This window comes from Pygocentrus nattereri, chromosome 1, assembly GCF_015220715.1.
Source record: "Pygocentrus nattereri isolate fPygNat1 chromosome 1, fPygNat1.pri, whole genome shotgun sequence".
In the NCBI taxonomy this organism is placed as follows: domain Eukaryota; kingdom Metazoa; phylum Chordata; class Actinopteri; order Characiformes; family Serrasalmidae; genus Pygocentrus; species Pygocentrus nattereri.
Window position 1 is genome coordinate 15,177,167 of NC_051211.1, and position 19,419 is coordinate 15,196,585.

The 19,419-nt window shown below is 39.1% G+C and overlaps 1 protein-coding gene across 5 annotated transcripts in view; it reads right to left on the reverse strand.

The window, feature by feature from the left end:
* The window catches only part of LOC108433502 (RNA binding protein fox-1 homolog 3-like), a 387,157-nt gene that overhangs the window by 274,923 nt on the left and 92,815 nt on the right, over positions 1 to 19,419 (reverse strand). For 3 of the 5 annotated variants that reach the window (XM_037539782.1, XM_037539797.1, XM_037539781.1), the window contains exon 3: positions 233 to 283. The exons of the other annotated variants lie outside the window; for them this stretch is intronic. In XM_037539782.1, the coding sequence (XP_037395679.1) occupies positions 233 to 283 (51 nt within the window). The remainder of the gene's footprint in view (positions 1 to 232; positions 284 to 19,419) is intronic. 5 annotated transcript variants of the gene reach the window in all.

The window sequence follows — 19,419 nt, forward strand, 5'->3', positions numbered from 1 at the left end:
TCGATCCGGAGGTGTGTGTGTGGGTGTGTGTGTTTGTGTGTGTGTGTGACACAGACAGGGCGAGAGAAAGAAAAGTAAGGCAGTTAAAAATTCCTAACTTGTATTTCTAAACCTGATTAGGGTCATTCTGACTGAACGCTAATCCACCGATTTAGCTAAATTTCTGCATTAATATTTGTTTGAGATGTAAATGTTCAGAGTGGTCTAAACCGTTAATCGTAGAGAAACTTACCTCCTTGAATGTCTTTACAGTGATGGTGATAGGAACCAGGGGCCGTAATGTCTACAATGCAAATACAGACAATTCATTTAATATCCAGAATGGCCTATGAAGCTTCACGCGTCTTATGAATAAGTAATAGAATGAATATGTTATGTAATGATAAAATAATGGCAAATCTGAAAAATATGTTTTCTTTTGGAAGCGTTGTGCTTTGAATGGACCTCTCTGACATGATACATACATTATAGGTGAAAGTCTTATCACAAAAACAACATCTCAGGCATCAGGCAGCACATTCATAACCACTTTGTGTTGTAACCTTTCTATAAAGGAAGTGTTAGAGGCACTAAAGGCTTAGATGTCTGGTTTCTATCACCACCACAAACAATTCTGACTTGGTTCATGTTGTTTACACCCTAATTATTGAATTATGCAGAAATCTGGAAAATCCATGGCATTTCCAAGGTTATGGTTGGGATAGTTGGAGCACAGCAGCATTTACATGCACTCATGTAGAAACACATGGAAACTCGCCACACACACCAACACACAAGTGTGAGTGTGTCAGCTAGTTTTTAATTAATTCACATATCAGATTAAAGGGGGAAAATGATCAATGTTCATATTCATAGCTGAATTAGTGTTGAGTCAGGGTTTTGCAGCAAAGAGGAGGGGAAACAGACAGGCAGCAGAAGAGAAAGTGAGAATGAGGATTTCTGTATTCTGTATTTCTGCATGCTCAGATCTTAATGGAGAAACATATGAAGACTGCTTTTAGTGATATTCTTAACTATATTTTAGTGATATGTTTGACAGAAAATAAGCATTAAATTCATGATGTAATGCCTATAAACAGTATAGAGTTATTACAACAAAATCCTAATTATCGTCACTGTCAGAAAACAGTTCATGTTGCTGGACACGCTGAGAAAATTTCAGTCACGTATCAGTTTTAACATTAGACAACAACTATGTTGTCTTATCTAAAAACTGTCACAATCAGGAACTTTAAGCTGGCAATTCATAGTCATATAAATAACTGTCATTAACAAATTAATTGTGTTTCTGGACAGTTATTAGTCATCTAATATCCTAGCTATGTTTACTCATTTAAGCTCAATCAATTCTACTACCATACAGGCTAAAAACATTAAATTAGCTACATAGCTATCAAATAAACATTCCTCGTGCTGCACTGTAAACATTAGAGCATGTTAGTGTTAGAAGCTGTAATGAGTCCCATTATGTCTCAATGAATGAACCACTTTCTTTCACTTACCCAATTCACATTCGGACTGTGAAATCCACTCACTGTGGAAAATGATTGCAGTTAGCTCAAATAACTGCAATTAGGCAAGTACGAAAGAACTAACAGGCCTAGTTATCACATGCTGAAATCCTGGTCTGAACGATCTTAGTCTCGTTCTCCAACCTACACAAAAGACACAAGGCATTTACAAGAAATTTCTTGGCTGTGTAAGATACACTTGAGTTTTATCTCAAAAACGTACTTCTCTTTCTCTTCCATCACCCCTGCAGCTTTAAACGCACTGTTGCAGCTCAAACTGCAAACCTGAGAACCCGAAAACCTCTGAGTTTTCTCACAGCGGATAACGATTTGTTTTTATTGACCATCAGATCAGTATAAATGTCCAAATAAAGGTTATGCAAACAACATCTGAGCAAAGTGAGTTAGTAGCTGAATGAAGAAGGGAGCACAATGCTATCTTACTCTGGCTCTCAGTATCACCCAGTCAAGCTACAGACTACATTTAAACAACTGCAGCATTCCTTTCAGCACATTTGTACACAATTTATAAAAAAAAAAAAAAAAAAATTGAGAAGTATTGGAAATGCAGTAGTAGCCATAAACAATAAAGACACATTAAAACAAACCAAACAGGAGCTCTTTGAGTGTTAAATGCTTCAGTGCACAGTACTGCCTAAATACTGTTGAACGACAGCAGCCCAGGAAGGTCTCATCCCCATATACAGAACTGCGTGGTTACATTTTTAAATGCACTTAAATTTAATTTAAACATTTACATTTACACATTACCTGTGGCAGGATTTGAAATTAGCACTCAATGAAGTTTTTATCAGTAAAAATATTAAGGTATTTACTGGCAAACAGAAACAATGGCCGTTTTTAAGTGGTTCATGTTTGACCTTTTAACAGTATTGTACACACGCAAATAAATAAAAGATTCAAAGACAAAATAAACCCTATGCACTTTGCCTGTCAAGTCACAGCTTTAACTTCTCCAATTTAAAGTTTTTTAGTGTTTAAATGTTTATTGAGCTTTCACACCAGGCCTGAATTGTGCAGTGGATCTGATGATGTATTCTGCGATTGTAAAAATGTTCCTTTTGTTGACTGATGGAAATAGTAAAAAAGGTAAGAAATAGTAGCCAAGCATGGTTGGTTTTATGTGCATCTGTACCTTTTGTAGAACTGCATCTTGTTTATTGGTCAAAACGCTTTGTTTCTGGGCATATCTCTTCATTCATTCACATTCTCACACACACACACACACACACACAGTGTTCTACTTCTGGAGGTAATTACAGATGACTGCAGTGTGGTGAGGTCATGACCCACTGTAATTGGCTCTCTATTATCTACAAAAGTCTTTTAAAATCTGACAGGATACAGTGTACCACAACATACCACACACACACACACACACACACACACACACTTGCAGACAAGGCTCATGGATAGCTTTCAGTCAAATCATTAGAGTTGACATTTATGTGACCATAGCTCAGTCTTGGCTGACCCTTACATGAACTCAAACTGGCTACGCTTTCCTGTCTCGGCACTGAGTAACAATCATTTTACCCCATTAGTTAATTATGTACTGGATTAGTCTCTTCAACAGCTGAGTATGAGGCATTGATGGATATTGGCTTTACAAGAAAATACATTTTCATTTGATTTCGGAATATATCGACAAAACATCACAATACAATTTGTCGCCATCGTACAAAGCCTCCTAACTTTGTGTGTTTTTTTTTTTTTTTTTTTTTTTACTGTATTTGAAAATTCAAGCTACCTTATCCCATATATATGTGAAACGCTCCCAATAAGCTTACATACCATAGGCTGACCTTCACTGTTGATGTGAAGTGTCTTAAGAGCATCTCATCCAATGAACACTCATCTTTTTTGTTGGTTTGCTTTGTACTGTTTGCGGTGTACGCTTGCACTTTTTGCCACTGCAGTGTCTGATTAGCCCACGAGCCAGGAGGCTTTTCACCACAAAGTTTGTCTGGGCTGCAAGCTGGCACACTTTTCACTGCATTATTGGAGTTTGACTGGGACACAAGCTGGGGGCCTCTTCACAGTGGAAGTATTGTTTGACTGGGCCTGAGTAGCCGAGGGTCTCCTAAAATTGGAAAATACAACATGTATGACAGTCTGTGTAATTGTCTAAATTTACATAGGATTACAAAGGCCAGCTCACTATGTGAATATGTGCTCCAAGTACATTTAACAATAAGTAATTTGGTAAAACAGTATGTATAAATGTTTGGGGTGACTGTACATGGTAATGCAAAATTGGATATGCACAAACCTACAAATACTTTGGAATTTTAAGAAGACATGGGTTGCACTACATCTGGTGTAAAGCTAACACTGCATTCCATAAGAACATAAAAAGTCAAACATGGTGGTAGTGTGATGGTCTCGGGCTGCTTTGTTTCTGTAGGGATGACTTGTCATAATTGATGGAACCACAAAGTCTTATTCAGAGTCTTTATTACTCTGAATAACAGTGAAAGAAAAAGGACAAAATAACAGCAATGAATCTAGTCTACTAATCTAATCTAGACTACTTTAGTCTACTTTTACATTGAGGCACAATGTAAAATTTATTTAGCAAGTTAAAACATCATGAAGCAGCAGGGATGATTCATTGCAAACATAAATGATTGTGAATATTGGCACTGATACAAGACCAAGCCACTTAAACATGCAGCCGCAGAAACAAGACTTCACAAACATTGTATTGGAAACAATTTACATTTCCGTCCAGTCATATTCCAGCCCCATTTCACTTCTGATCTTCATAAATAATAAAATACAATAAATCTTAATAATAAAATAATAAAAATAACTACAGACTTTTAACTCACTTTGATAAGCAAACCTTTCAAGCTTTTTTTAAAGTTAAATTACCAAATGCTGTATATTGATTATTGTTGAAAAACAAACTTAATATGTTGAGACCTTGTTGGGCATGCCACCACTATAAGTGCATATTACTTACAAATAAACTAGACCACAAGTTAACACAACCCCAGACATTTCCATAAAGTATACATCTGCTCTAGAGAATGTTTACCCCAAAGAAGATGATAAATTAAAATTGGACAGCTAAAAGTACATAATAAGAAAGCAGAAATCTTAAAAACCCCAAACTGCCCAGCATCATAGGCTAAAGCATACTGCTGCAGCAACTATGGTAAGTGTTTTGTTCATTTATATCTTACCTCTGATTACTCTTTGTGTGGATGTGGAAAGTTCATGAATCACTATCGATAAGGACAATGCAATTTTTTTTAACCAGAGTGGCTGACATTTTACATTTGACTTTTGAAATAAGCATCCTCTTCTGTGTTGAATCTCACTTCTTGGTTTTACAGATTTCCCACAGGCACAACTTTTGAATATCAAAAATTGGGGCTTCAAATTCAAAGTACATTCACAGCAACTCACTATTAAAAAACCTGACCAAAGTAATGATAGATAGTGGACATTTAGGAAAGCCATGGAAAGCATCAGGATTAGGATCAGGCCTAACACGATGACACATTTAAAATTATCACTAGTAAAGTTCCCACCACAAGTCAAAACAATTGTTTAATTTTTATCATAACTGCCCATAAAACTCATGGAATGAATCAATGTGACACATATGTAGTAAACAATATACAACATTTAGTAGAGGAGACCTATGGAAATCACACAATTTCACCAATGCATTATTACAAAGGCTGGAAATCTTACTTACAGACTATAATGACATCTACTGCTCAGAAGAGCTTAGATTATATCGTTGCAGTCTGTCCATAAGAATTCCTTAGGACAGCAACAACCGCCCTATGGGACAATATATTATAATAGTATAGCAGTCAATTCTGACAGAGAACATGAGAGACAAAGGTAATAACACTATTGACATGCTGAAAATGGCTGGACATCTGACACTTTCCCATGTCCTTACATTAATGACCTGTGGATGTCCTCCATTAAGCCTGCCTTGTCATGTCATTGGCAGGTGAAGCAGTGTTAAGTGTTTTTAAAGGTTAATACAAGGCCCTAAACGACTCTGGCAACACCCCGCTGTGTCAGACAAGTGTTAAATACCAGCTTGACAAACTGGATCCCTGCAGAGGCACGAGATAATTGGTCAAACTCATCCAGTCGTTTGTCACATCGATGATTAGACCTATTCATTCAACGGAAATCTTCACTTTGTCTTGCGGAAGGTTTCAGTGGTGATAGGCACAAAGCAGAAACACAAGTAGTGCATTTGTGAAACAGACTGAATTGTAGTAGAACTGAAAAGAAAGCAGTTCCTGCTTCATTATTCTGTTGTAAGACATGCTTATCATGACCTCCCATTCCAAGACATTAATGAGTGCATTTATCATGTTTAAAACCACAAAAGATTAGAGACTATCCCCTTTATCTGAAACCCCTTTCTTGTAGCTCCACTTTGCTCTTGTGCTGTAGCCAACTTGTTGATGCACAATTTGTTGTAGTCATACTATAGCCCTTCATCAATGGTCAGTTTCTGACCACAGTGCCACTATTGGCTGTTTTCTTCAGTGTTATGCTGAGAATGGTCCTCCATCCAAATAATCTCTGTTCAACAGCAGTCATGCAGTGAGAAACTGACCAATGATGAATGTGGTCCAGGGGGCTGATAAACTGTGCAGTGGCACTCTGTAATTGTGCACCTATTTTGTGAATGCAATTCATTTCTTATGCAGCAATCAAGTGGTAGAAGGTTTTCAATCAAGCAATAGTTTGCGATTTATTTATTTTTTCCAATTTTACTTTTACACAGGTAGACAAAGGCAGTATTAGGAGTCTTGCACAAGGACTTTTATTGGTATAACAGAGTGCTTGGTCCCCCTGGCAAGGGGACTGAACTCCAGTATACAGGATGGAAGCGAGAGGTGTTGCTTACTACACTATATTAATATGCAGCATGTTACTTTTACAGTCTGCCAATAAATATTGGGGGGTGATGTTAATCCAGTATGAATCTTCAGTGTGTGTAGGCCTTTACAGTATGACAGTAATAAATGTATACTGATTTGAATCCAGTATGAATATGCACTGTGTGTAGGTTTTATAGTCTGACAGAAATAATTGTAGAGTGATTTTAATCCAGTATGAATACGCAGTGTATAGTTCTTACAGTCTGACAGTAACAACTGTGGAGTGATTAAATCTGAACAGTTAAAATTGAGCAGTTAAATCTTCTCAGTGCATTCTCAGGGAATGTCTGATCATTCAATTCATTTCTTAATTCCAATGTGTTGTTATTGAGTGTGTCCTGTTGTGTAACACTACTGTGGGATTTGGGATAAATGACACAGATACTTTATCCTGAAACCAATGAGCCATTTAAATCACCCACATTACTTTGTAGACCTCCTGTAGTAAAAATATTCTAATAGCGCTTTACATGCCTTACTGTAAGATGCAGAGTAATATTATTCCTCTGACCATCAGGTCTAGTTGTCTTACAGGAAAAGGACCTGACAGCACGGTGACCCCACGTCAAAATGAAATGACTCTCCTCAAATCGCGACCGTCAATAAAATCCTGCTCTGAGGGGTATTGACATAAACTTGGCTGCTCAACTATTGACGAATAAAGCAATTTAGCAGGCGAGTGATTGTGCAGTATGGATCGACAAACGCTAGGCAAAAGCTTTGAAGGCTGCAATGAACTGACCAGAGGAAAGGCCTTCCACTTGCGGATGTTGTGCAATTAGCCAAAGCACAACTGATGGATCTCTTCATTCAGCAAAAACAAGTGTCATGTGCTCGGGTATTCTAGAATTATCTTATTTACAATCCTACAAAGTCTATTAAAAACAAAAACAAAACAGACGGTGTGTCTTCAATTTGCAAATGTCCACTCCTATGATGGACGTTTATGAGCTCCACCTACCTTTTAGGTTGATTATTTTAGTGTACAATTACAGACTGTAGCCCATATGTTGTCACACACAATTTATCAGGCCCCCTCTACTCCATTAATCACTGGTCAGATTCTGACCAGTGGACCATCCTTGGCACAGTGACACTAACATGATAGCACAGGTACAAATGTATCAGACACAGCACTTTTAGCTTTTTCACTAAAAAGAGACGTCCATCACTTAAAACTACCCAGCCAAGAGCAGCTCCCTGATCAGAAATTGATCATTGATGAAGGGCTAAAAATTGACTAATACAAACTGTGCATCACCAAAAGGACTGTAACCGTGCGTGACCCAGGTCGAGCTATAAAGGAAGGGTTTCTGATAAAGAGGACAGTGAAGGTATGGAGGTAATTGCAATGTGCTCTTTTGTGCTTCCTGTAGAACAGGATGTGATATCACCCATCTTACACCAACCATTCAAACCTACAACCTCACAGCAACTTTTCACAGTCCAACTTCCACAGTACCTTCATTTATTTATCTTCCGGTAAGAACAAGTGTTCAACATTATCAAAAATTGTTGACAATACAAAAAATGGATGATTTTTCGTTTATGTTTTCAAAGTGATGTCCAATCCAGAGTGAGTTAACAACCTGACCTAAAGAGGGCAGCAATTCACTTTGTGTTGTGCTTATTTGAGCAGATAGCTAAAGAAAAAGAACAACTATGACAAAGTTGGGAAGTCTGGGAATATTCTCTCAAAATGAAAGATAAAATAGTTACATATAACATATGCAAATCTGACTTAGCTTAGCTTCCACATAATCATAATGTTACTTAAAGTCTTTGTCTACTCATTTTAATAATGTTCTGTTATCTGTTAAACTGTCATCTATACTTTGTGATTTTTTCACAATGAACTGGAAAAGAATGCTTTTGGTCTTTTCTGTTGAGAGTTTGGAAATAACTTCTACCATTTTCTATAGTTTGATCTGACTTGGGCAGGATGTCAGATCTGCCAAAGTACTTGTCAGCTGCCTGCATTCCTCTCGCTCACATAAAGCGACTTCTCTCCCAGTGCTTCGGGTCCGAGTCAAGACTCTTAGCAAGTAGGTTATTTAAGCCTTTCTAAATGTGTAAATAGTGATAGTTATAAACATTCATTACACCATAATGTAGCTACATGCTGCTTCCCACTTTTGTTGGCCACCCTTTGCAGGTTCCTATTATAAGCCCACCATCATATATTAACTTCATTTATGACAGCGTAATAGCTAGTGATTCACCTGAACTGTGGGAATAAAATGATACAATAGTTTATTGCTACATTAGCGATCATCTTTAACATCAAGGTTCATGGTACTTCCTCGCAACTGTACTTCACAAGCATGGTGCACAATAAGGCACATGAGAAATGTCTCCACACTGTCTGCAAATATAACCATACCAATTCATTAATAGGAGCTTGTGTGACCTCAGATGCACAGCAGTTAGCTAGCTAGCTGTAGGTTACAAAAAAGGTCAGACCTCCCAAGAGTTCCATGATCTACCAGTCAAAAGATGAAAAACAAGAGTTCTCAAACCTCTAAAAGGTCTCTAAAATTACCTTCAGACAACTTGTTCTCTGCACTTTATAGTTCTACAATTATCTGTTTTTGCAAACTTTGTTATCCCTTTACCCTGATCTTCAATTGTCAGGACCCCCACAGAGCAGGTACTGTTTGGGTAGTGGAGCATGCTCAGCACTGCAGTAACACTGACATGGTACTGGTGTGCTACTGTGTGTTACGCTGATACATGTTGATCAGCCATGTAAAGAGTTTTTTGTACACCTCAGTGTTACTGCTGGACTTACAACAGTTCACCAACCAAAAATATCCAGCAAACAGTGTCCAGTGGGCAGCATCCTGCAACCACTGATAAAGGATGACCAACACAAACCGTGCAGCAACAGACGAGCTATCGTCTCTGACTTTACGTCTACAAGGTGAAGAGACAAGAGAGGAGTGTCCAATAAAGTGGACAAACTTCAGCAGCACTGCTGTGTCTAAACCACTCACACCACAGAATAACACACCACTACATCAGGGTCACTGCAGAGTCACTGCTGAGAATGATCCCCCACCCAAATAATACCTGCTCTGTGGTGATCCTGTGGAGGTCCTGACCATAAAAGAACAGGGTAAAAAGGGCCAGGCAAATTATGCAGAGAAACAGATGGACTACAGTCTGTAACTGTAGAATAAAAACTGCACTGTATGACAAATGGAGCTGATAAATTGGACAACAAGTGCAAAAACCATGAGAAGGTTTTAAATGTTACAGCTGATTGGTTTATATTTGTTAAACAGAACACTAATAAATGCTTAAAGTAAAAGGCTACATGTACATGGAACTACCGATACATTACATGGTCAACGTATGTGGACACCCCTTCTGATTAGTGGCTCTGGCCTTTTCAGCCACACCTACCACTAACAGGTCAGACTGAAGAGCTCATTGACAATGTGCCACTGTCACACGTGTAATAGATTATCTACAAATACAAAAAAATGATTTGTCTACAGACCGTCTGGTGACACCTTGTTGAATACCAACAGTGTTAAGGTCAGAATGATTAATGAGGTCAGCAACTCAAATGTAAAGAGCCATTTGGTCCTTCCAACATTTTATGTCCTGTTTTTCAAGTAATGTTGAATAGGTCTCAGTATGTGCAAATATCCTAGTGTAGAATAAAAATGTAAAGAAAAAAAGACTTATTGTGCTCTACTTCAAGCTTTAGTTCAGATATAACTGCTTCTCTCACATCTCAGGCAGGATACATTTCCGCAGAAGTGGAATAGCTTCCGCTCTTAATTCTCCATTCTCCAGCGTCTTGTTTGAAATTTCCCATTCCACCTGAAATGGTGCCTGAGGTGCCAGAATGTCACTGCTGCACCATTTAAGGTGGAACAGGACAATTCAAACAAGAAGCTGGCGAAAGCAAAAGAGAAGCTGAATTCAGCTTCGCACCTTCTTAGTGGTTAACAGTTCCTTGCTTAAAATGAAAAGTATCAGGAAATCAGCCAAGGTGATAAAAAAAAATAACGCAAGTAAGTCTGTCTATCCGTCTGTAAATGATGAATGTTTGTCTTAAATGTTTCTTTTCTTTGCGCTTTTGTTAGCTAAAAATATAACCCTGCTGTGGGGCCTCATGAACTGACAACCCACGAGTTAGGTTAAGGATTACATTTAGGTTTTGGGTTGAGCTTAAGGTTATGTTAGAGTGAGGGTGTCACAACTGGCTCCTCCTAGTCCTGTCCAAGTGCTTTTGTTTTGGTTTTGGTCTTGTCCATGTGCTTTTGTTTTGCTTCCTTCCTGGTCCTGCCCCCTTGTTTCCAGACCCTGCCCTTGATTGTTTTCACTTGTTACTCGTTAACCACCTGTGTCTCGTTACCTGTCCCTGTATTTAAGCCCTGTGTTTTCCCAAGTCTCTTGCCGGTCTTTGTTACAATTATTTGATTTGTTTGGTATTTATTATTCTGGTCTCTGTTGTTTGTTGATCCTCTGTTCTGTTGTGTTATGTCTGTCCCTCCTTTTCTCCGTGTTGGCTCTGAGACCCTGGACTGTTTTGACTCCGAGTTTGGATATGCCCATAATAAATCTTGCTTCTCTTTGCACATGCGTCCACCTCATCATCGCTCCCACACATTACTGAGGGTTAGGTTTAGGTTTTGAAATGAAGTTATGGTAAGAGTGTTACAAGGAATTTATATTATTTTTTTGGTTTTGGCAAATGTTAAGATGAAACTAATAGATACTTAGACAAATATAAGCATCTACACTGCTCAGCCCCTTTAAAAGCACCTACTTGTTTTTACACAATTTGACCAGTTTGACATCTGATTCACTCATACCAGCACAACACACACTAACACTACCACAACATCAGTGTATCAGAATGATTCACCACACAAATAATTCCTGTTCTGTTGTGGTCCTGTGGTGGTCCTGACCATTGCAGAACAGGGTAAAAGGGGGCTAACAAAGTATGCAGAGAAATAGATGGACTACAGTCTGTTATTGTAGAACTACAGAGTGCACCTAAATGGTAAGTAGAGCTGATATAATTGACAATGAACGTAGAAAGAAGGAAGGGTATTTATTTATGAAGTGGCTGGTCAGTGTATAAAGAATCAGTTAGCTACCCAAATACTGCTACTAAGTAAAGTATTACCACTTTTTTTGCAATTAAAACCATCTCTCTCTCTCTCCCTCTCCGGACAGAAGGGATGTGTTTATGATTAATTCTGCTGGGTGTGTATTGGCATATGCAGAGTTTCTGCCCACAGGTCAAGAGCAAGACCCCACATCCAAACACCCCACAAGCTTAAACACACACCTGGAATATAGAAACACCTGACATTACATGCATAAACAGCAGAAATCATCTTGAAACATCCACACATGCCTGAGATCAGATTATACAATCACCCAAAAGGGTTAGACCAAAAGAAACTGCAGTAATGTACATAAATGTATATTTATATATTTTTCTCTCTCACTCTCTCTCTCTCACTCTGAGACCCACACACAGACAGAAGCACATTTATAAAGAGTCGCCCACTCACCCCAATCTGCCCCAGGCACACAGAGATGTGGCCAAAGTGAAAACAAACTAATTCATCATTCTCTCTCTCTCCCCCTCTCTCTCTCTCTACCTCCCTTTCTCCCTCTCTCACTTTCTGTTTCTCTTTCTCTCTCTCTCTCTCCCTCTCTTTTTTCCCTCGCTTTATTGGTCTCTCTAACTCTCACTCCCTCTCTCTCCCTCAGTTTGTATCTCTCTCCCCATCACTATCTAGCTCTTTCCTTTCTCCCTTTTTCTCTTTCTTTTTTTCTCTCTCGGATGCTCTCTCTTACTGTCTCATTTTCTCTTCCTTGTAAACTCCATTTTTGTTTCTTTCTCTCTCTCTTTCTTGCTATTTTGGTCTCTCTCCCTTTTTAAACACTCTCTCTCTCTCTCTCTCTCTCTCTCTCTCCCCCTTTTTTACCTATGTCTCTCTCACTTTCTCATAAAAGTATGTAAGAGCTGACTGCAGTATTTTCCTCTGTGTGTGTGTGTGTGTGTGTGTGTGTGTGTGTGTGTGTGTTGGGGTGGGGGAGTAGCCGGTGTCAAAGTGATAAATGTTCGATCAGGAGAACACTGTTCATACACAACCCACATTAGACTGAACAAAACAGCCACTCACACAGACATACACACACACACACACACACACACACACACACACTGTATAGCATCAATCAGCAAAACAATGATGAGACAGCAAACTGATAAAACAGGGATGTAAATTCATTCGACGTTATCCAGCTTTTTCTATAAGTATGGAATATGTCTATAAGTACGAAACCTGTCATTTCAAAGGTTTGAACAGTGATTCCAAACTCCTGAGAAGTGCTGTCCAGACAAATGTCGGCCCCTAAAAACGTTTATTCACTGCCGCCAAACTGTATAAATTTAAACTGCTCCGGGCAAGTGTGCTTACTGCCCCCTAGTGTGTGTGTTCTCTAGCGTGCATGTATGCTGGTGTTTCACTGCAAGGATGGGTTAAATGCAGAGGTTTAATTTCAGTGTGCAAACACAGTGACAAATGGTCTAATAGCTCTAAAGTACATCAGATTATTAAAGCATTACATTATATAATACATTTCTGTGCTAGTCATACCAATAACTTCATACAGGATTAGAAATTTATTTTGGTTTTATTTGACAGGTAAAAGTTAAGCAGCTAAATAGTGTGACAATTATTATTTCTGTCAAAAGTTTCAAGTGAAAATTTAAATGTGTATTAGAAGCGTAAAATATCTGTGTTTAATACAGATCAGTCAAAAAATTTTAGTGTGAATTGTCATTAGCTTAGCGCAGACAAACTATATGAATCTCGTAGACTGTTAGAAATAAAGGTTCTGTGCAGGTACATTTTTTGTTCATCAAAGCACAAACAATGTAAATGTGCCCTCTAAAGTACAACAGTGGTTTTAAGGTACAATTGTGCACCTTAAATACGTTTTCCCAGGTAAAAAGTACACATTTACACCTTTTAATAACCTAATGCTTTAAAACACAACAATAAGACAAGACAGGGTGTGTGGAGTCAGTACAACTTAGAAAATATCATTTCAATGGATTAGGGTACAATTATGTTCCCTGACTAGAGGTACCGAAATGTACCCTTGAGGGTAGCACCCCAGTGAAAAGAGGGGTGTTGCCCCAGTGACACTTTCATACCTTTATTTCTGAGAGTGCAGGGATGCTAGCAAATCTTAGCACTATTGTAGAGGTATATACCCCTTCCATTCGGAATACTCTTCCTGACTCCGCCCACTCTTCTTCTCTCACACACAGCTGCAGCTCCTTTTGGTCGCATTTTGACATTCATTGCCCAAACTGCTCAAACAGTCAGGGATCACCACTGGTGTATATCAGTATGAAAATATAAACACACAAACTCCTCTGCGCTCTCTGTACCTCCCTCTCTGTCTCTCTGTATCTCTCTCTCTCTCGCTCTGTATCTCTGAGTTTAGATCTTAAAGCCTCTCACTGCTGCTGCTGCTGCTGCTTCCATATAAAAACCAATTTACTTTCCATTGATCGCTTTTCAGCCAATTAGATTTCCATTGACGGCTAAAGTGGGGATCGCTCATGTGTGACAGGGCAAGAGTGGAAGAGAGGGAGAGGGCGGGAGGGAGAGAGAGAGAGAGAGAGAGCGCGAGAGAGAGCGAGCGAGAGAGAGATCTAGCCACTTGGAATCATGTCTTGCAATCCACTAAACTCACTGCTTCCTCCTCTCTTTTGTGCGCTCTCTCTCTTTCACTACAGTAAAAAGTCTCTCTCTGAAGGTTGACTAGAAGTATTACAGGCTGATGGAACACGTAAAGGAGTTCTACAGAATTGTACTTAGTAATGTTGATGAAAATGCTAATGATTTTTAAAATAAGAAAAAAAAGAAAAATAATCATGATTATTGATGATGATGATGGTGATGAAGAATGCATTTTTACAGGAAAAATATCTGATGACATTATTTGATCCAATATACTTGCATAAGGATGGAGGAAGTCAAAGCACAAAGAGTTCTGATGAAAAGATACAGAAAAACCTGCACTACTTAGAACAGTGTAAGACCCATTAGATACTAAAACTGCCATCATCAGATAAGCAGCACTTGAAGCTTTCATCTTTGAGAGAGTAGAGAAAAATCAAGCTCCACTCTTCCTTCAGATCTGAAAAAATCCACAGGAGTTTCTGTCCATCTTTCAACCAGCCTAATACATGCTTACATGCAGCCTAATAATCCATTAATAATCCGACTAACTGCTCAATCGGAATAAAAGACATTCAAGTATAAACCTTCCATTCGGAATACTCTTCCTGACTCCGCCCACTCTTCTTCTCTCACACACAGCTGCAGCTCCTTTTGGTCTCATTAAAACTGCTTTATATACCCCCTTTTTTCCCACCATGTGTTGGCGAAGTTTCCATGTTGCTACCTGTGCACCTGAGTTCTGAGCCAGTTTCTTGTGTTGGATTTCACTGGTTTCGACCCTGGCTTTTCTTTGTAATTTTGAGTATGGATATGCATCTTTTCCTGCCTGCCTGTATGTTGACCCCTGCCTGCTACAACCATAAGTATCTGAATGCCCCTAATAAAGTCTGTTTGCAATTGCAACCTGCCTTAGCCCAATGCATGATAATGTGGTTGGGATTAATTGGATTGTGAGAAGCAGAAAAAGCAACCGACTTCTAAGACTGAACTGTGGAGGTGTGAAAATTATCCCTGTATAGTTCTTTGAAAAAATTGAAAGTGAGTCTCCCAAAAAGAATGGAAGCTGCAATAAAGACAAAGGGTGGACACCTTAAATACTGAAAAATGTGATATTATATTAGTCACTCTTTTGTTAAGTATATCGCTGTTGTTGGAAGAAAACCTTGTATCTCCAAAACGGTTTACAGGAGAAGAACAAAACCTACTTCACTTTTAATGTAAGTCAATGGAACCAGACTTTTTCCCCCCTCAAGTCATTCTGGACCATTTATTTGAGTCTATTAATCGTGAAATTTATACACAAATGTACAGTGCATCCGGAAAGTATTCACAGCGCTTCACTTTTTCCACATTTTGTTTTGTTACAGCCTTATTCCAAATTGAATTAAATTAATCTTTTTCCTCTAAATTCTACACAAAATACCCCATTGTGACCATGTGAAAAAAGTTTTCTCGAGAGTTTTGAAAATTTATTAAAATTAAAAAACAAAGAAATCATATTTACATAAGTATTCACAGCCTTTGCCATGAAGCTCAAAATTGAGCTCAGGTGCATCCTGTTTCCACTGATCATCCTTGAGATGTTTCTACAGCTTAAATGGAGTCCACCTGTGGTTGATTGGACATGATTTGGAAAGGCACACACCTGTCTATATAAGGTCCCACAGTTGACTGCATGTCAGAGCGCAAACACCAAGCATGAAGTCAAAGGAATTGTCTGTAGACCTCCGAGACAAAATTGTCTCGAGGCACAAATCTGGGGAAGGATACAGAAAAATTACTGCTGCGTTGAAGGTCCCAATGAGCACAGTGGCCTCCATCATTCGTAAATGGAAGAAGTTCGGAACCACCAGGACTCTTCCTAGAGCTGGCCGGCCGTCTAAATTGAGCGATCGGGGGAGAAGGGCCTTGGTCAGGGAGGTGACCAAGAACCCAATGATCACTCTGTCAGAGCTCCAGCGTTCCTCCGTGGAGAGAGGAGAACCTTGCAGAAGGACAACCATCTCTGCAGCAATCCACCAATCAGGCCTGTATGGCAGAGTGGCCAGGCGAAAGCCACTCCTTAGTAAAAGGCACAAGGCAGCCCGTCTGGAATTTGCAAAAAGGCACCTGAAGGACTCTCAGACCATGAGAAACAAAATTCTCTGGTCTGATGAGACAAAGATTGAACTCTTTGGTGTGAATGCCAGGCGTCATGTTTGGAGGAAACCAGGCACTGCTCATCACGAGGCCAATACCATCCCTACAGTCAAGCATGGTGGTGGCAGCATCATGCTATGGGGATGTTTCTCAGCAGCAGGAACTGGCAGACTAGTCAGGATAGAGGGAAAGATGAATGCCGCAATGTACAGAGACATCCTGGATAAAAACCTGCTCCAGAGCGCTCTTGACCTCAGACTGGGGCGACGGTTCATTTTTCAGCAGGACAACGATCCGAAGCACACAGCCAAGATCTCAAAGCAGTGGCTTCAGGACCACTCTGTGAATGTCCTGGAGTGGCCCAGCCAGAGCCCAGACTTGAATCCGATTGAACATCTCTGGAGAGATCTGAAAATGGCTGTGCACAGACGTCTCCCATCCAACCTGATGGAGCTTCAGAGGTACTGCAAAGAAGAATGGGCAAAACTGCCTAAAGATAGGTGTGCCAAGCTTGTGGCATCATATTCAAAAAGACTTGAGGCTGTAGTTGCTGCCAAAGGTGGTTCTACAAAGTATTAAGCAAAGGCTGTGAATACTTATGTAAATATGATTTCTTTGTTTTTTAATTTTAATAAATTTTCAAAACTCTCGAGAAAACGTTTTTCACATGGTCACAATGGGGTATTTTGTGTAGAATTTAGAGGAAAAAGATTAATTTAATTCAATTTGGAATAAGGCTGTAACAAAACAAAATGTGGAAAAAGTGAAGCGCTGTGAATACTTTCCGGATGCACTGTAAATAGCAACAGGCATTTTCAAATTATGTCAAAAACTTTAAAATCTTAAAAATGGAGATATAAGGTTTTCTTCTGACAACAGCGATATGTTTCCTGACACTGGGAAATGAATCACTTGCACTAATGGTAATTAATTACAATTAGGTCATTAATTACAATTACCTACTGTCAGAATAAGACTTTGTATCTCCATTTTTGTTGTTGCTTATTTTTTGACATATTTTGAAAACACCAGTTACTCTTTAGATTTGTATTGGCCCATTCGTAATGAAATGCACATACAACGTTCCACAATTACATTTGGTAAATCAATTAAAAGTGCCCTTTCACTTGCCTTTTCCTTCTCTCTCACACACACCTGTATCTCTCTCTCCCCGTCACTTATCCCCTTCTCTTCCTCATCCACTCTCCTTTTCCCTGGATGACAAATAAGCCGTGAAAAAGTGCCCTGGCGTCAGATTGTGTATCCGTCTTTATTTCCGCCATTGCCTCATGGTTTCTGCAGACTTGGCTGCTTTTCTAAATTGGCTTCTATCGACTGATCCTGGACCTGCTCAGGCAAGTCTGGAGCACAGCATTGTGGGTAATGATACTCCGCTAATGCTGGACCCAGGCCAGCCCGGAGAAGCATTAAGCCCTGAGGATCTCTAACGCAGCCGGAGGAAACCCAAACACTCACCAGAGTGCCACAGCAGAGCCAAAACGCCACACACAGCTGCTCACATTACCACTGTTAGTCCAGGCAAGGTCATTCAGGGGGACACTAATACCCCCCCAACACACACACACACTGCTCGTCAAAAGTGTGGGGACATCAACTATCTTTTCAAATGTTTTAATGCAGTGATATTCTATATTTTTCCACATATTTCATTTGTTTTATTTACTTTTTACCTCTGAATTCCACTTATAATGGTTGCATGGGTTTATATATCAAAAAGAGTAATTTTCCAACTTACTTATTATTTAGAATTTAACAGGCTGTTTTTGTTAAGTCTGATATATATTAATCACCTCTGTGGATTCCTTGCGCCTTGATCCTCAATCAACATGTAGTTCAGATTGAAATATACAGAGTAAACTAATAAGTTCAGATGGAAACACTCAACTTATGTTAGAAACAAAGTAAAACTCCTTTTAGAAGACTGCAATGATCTAGCAGATGCCAGGAACAGCATAAAGTTTACAGAAGACCAGTCATGCCATCAAATAGCCTTGATCGATTGTTAAGAATGGTAAACAAACAATAACTCTACAGAATCTCAGCTGTATTAACACTTATCTCCATAACATGAATATGTAGGATACACTGCTATAAGCTGAATGGATGGCCTTCAGTAATCATGTTGATGTTTATGACATCACAACCATGCTTAAATATGCTTAATTTTTTATTTATTTATCATATATATTTAGTATGTACTATTATACAGTTAGAAATAAGAACCATGTTTAACAGCTTATGTAAACGTAAAATATCTCTTGTGCAAAATAGTTAAAAGCAGAACAGAAAACTTTATATAGATAAACCTCGGTGTGTACACATAACTGCTTCTCTGGCTTGACAAAAATGGTCCCGAATGTTGTTTCATTTCTGAATTTCTCAACTCATTTGTCTCACATGTGCGTCTCATTCACTCATGCTTTATCTCTGAGCATCAGACTCTGATGGAGTTCTGTAAATATCAGCATCATTTATGGTTTCAGTAGCAGCGACATTTAGCATTTTTTCTGCCTGGTTAAAGCAGAGGACTGCGAGACCCCAATGCTGAGTGATATAGCTGACCAACAGAGGCGCCCCGCAGACAGAGCTAGTGAACACACAGGCCGAGCCAGTAGGCTGTTATGCTAAAGGCTGAATCGAGGCTAAATGTTATCATCTTAGAGTCTGGCAGTTCCTTCCACTTCCTCAATAACACTTGACCAACATTAACTCAGACTGTAAGTGACTACACTACAACAGATGAGTTATTACTGAAAGAAGCCTGGCTCAACTATTCAGGTAAGGAGATCATGTAAGCAAGTTTTTCCCATGAAATACTGCCATTACATGCCGACATGTTGTTAATTCTGTCTACTAGTGCGCAAGCAGGCATTAGTGCGTGTGTGTGCATCAGAATTTGCTTTGTGGTGTTGGTCTTGGGGATCAATGTCCCCATAACTGATATAGATACTGCGTTTAAGTGTCAGTATTGACACCAATGCTAATACAGTGTCTGTACAGGTGCAACATGAATTGTTACATTGCTGAACAAAATCTGTCATGACAACTTATTAA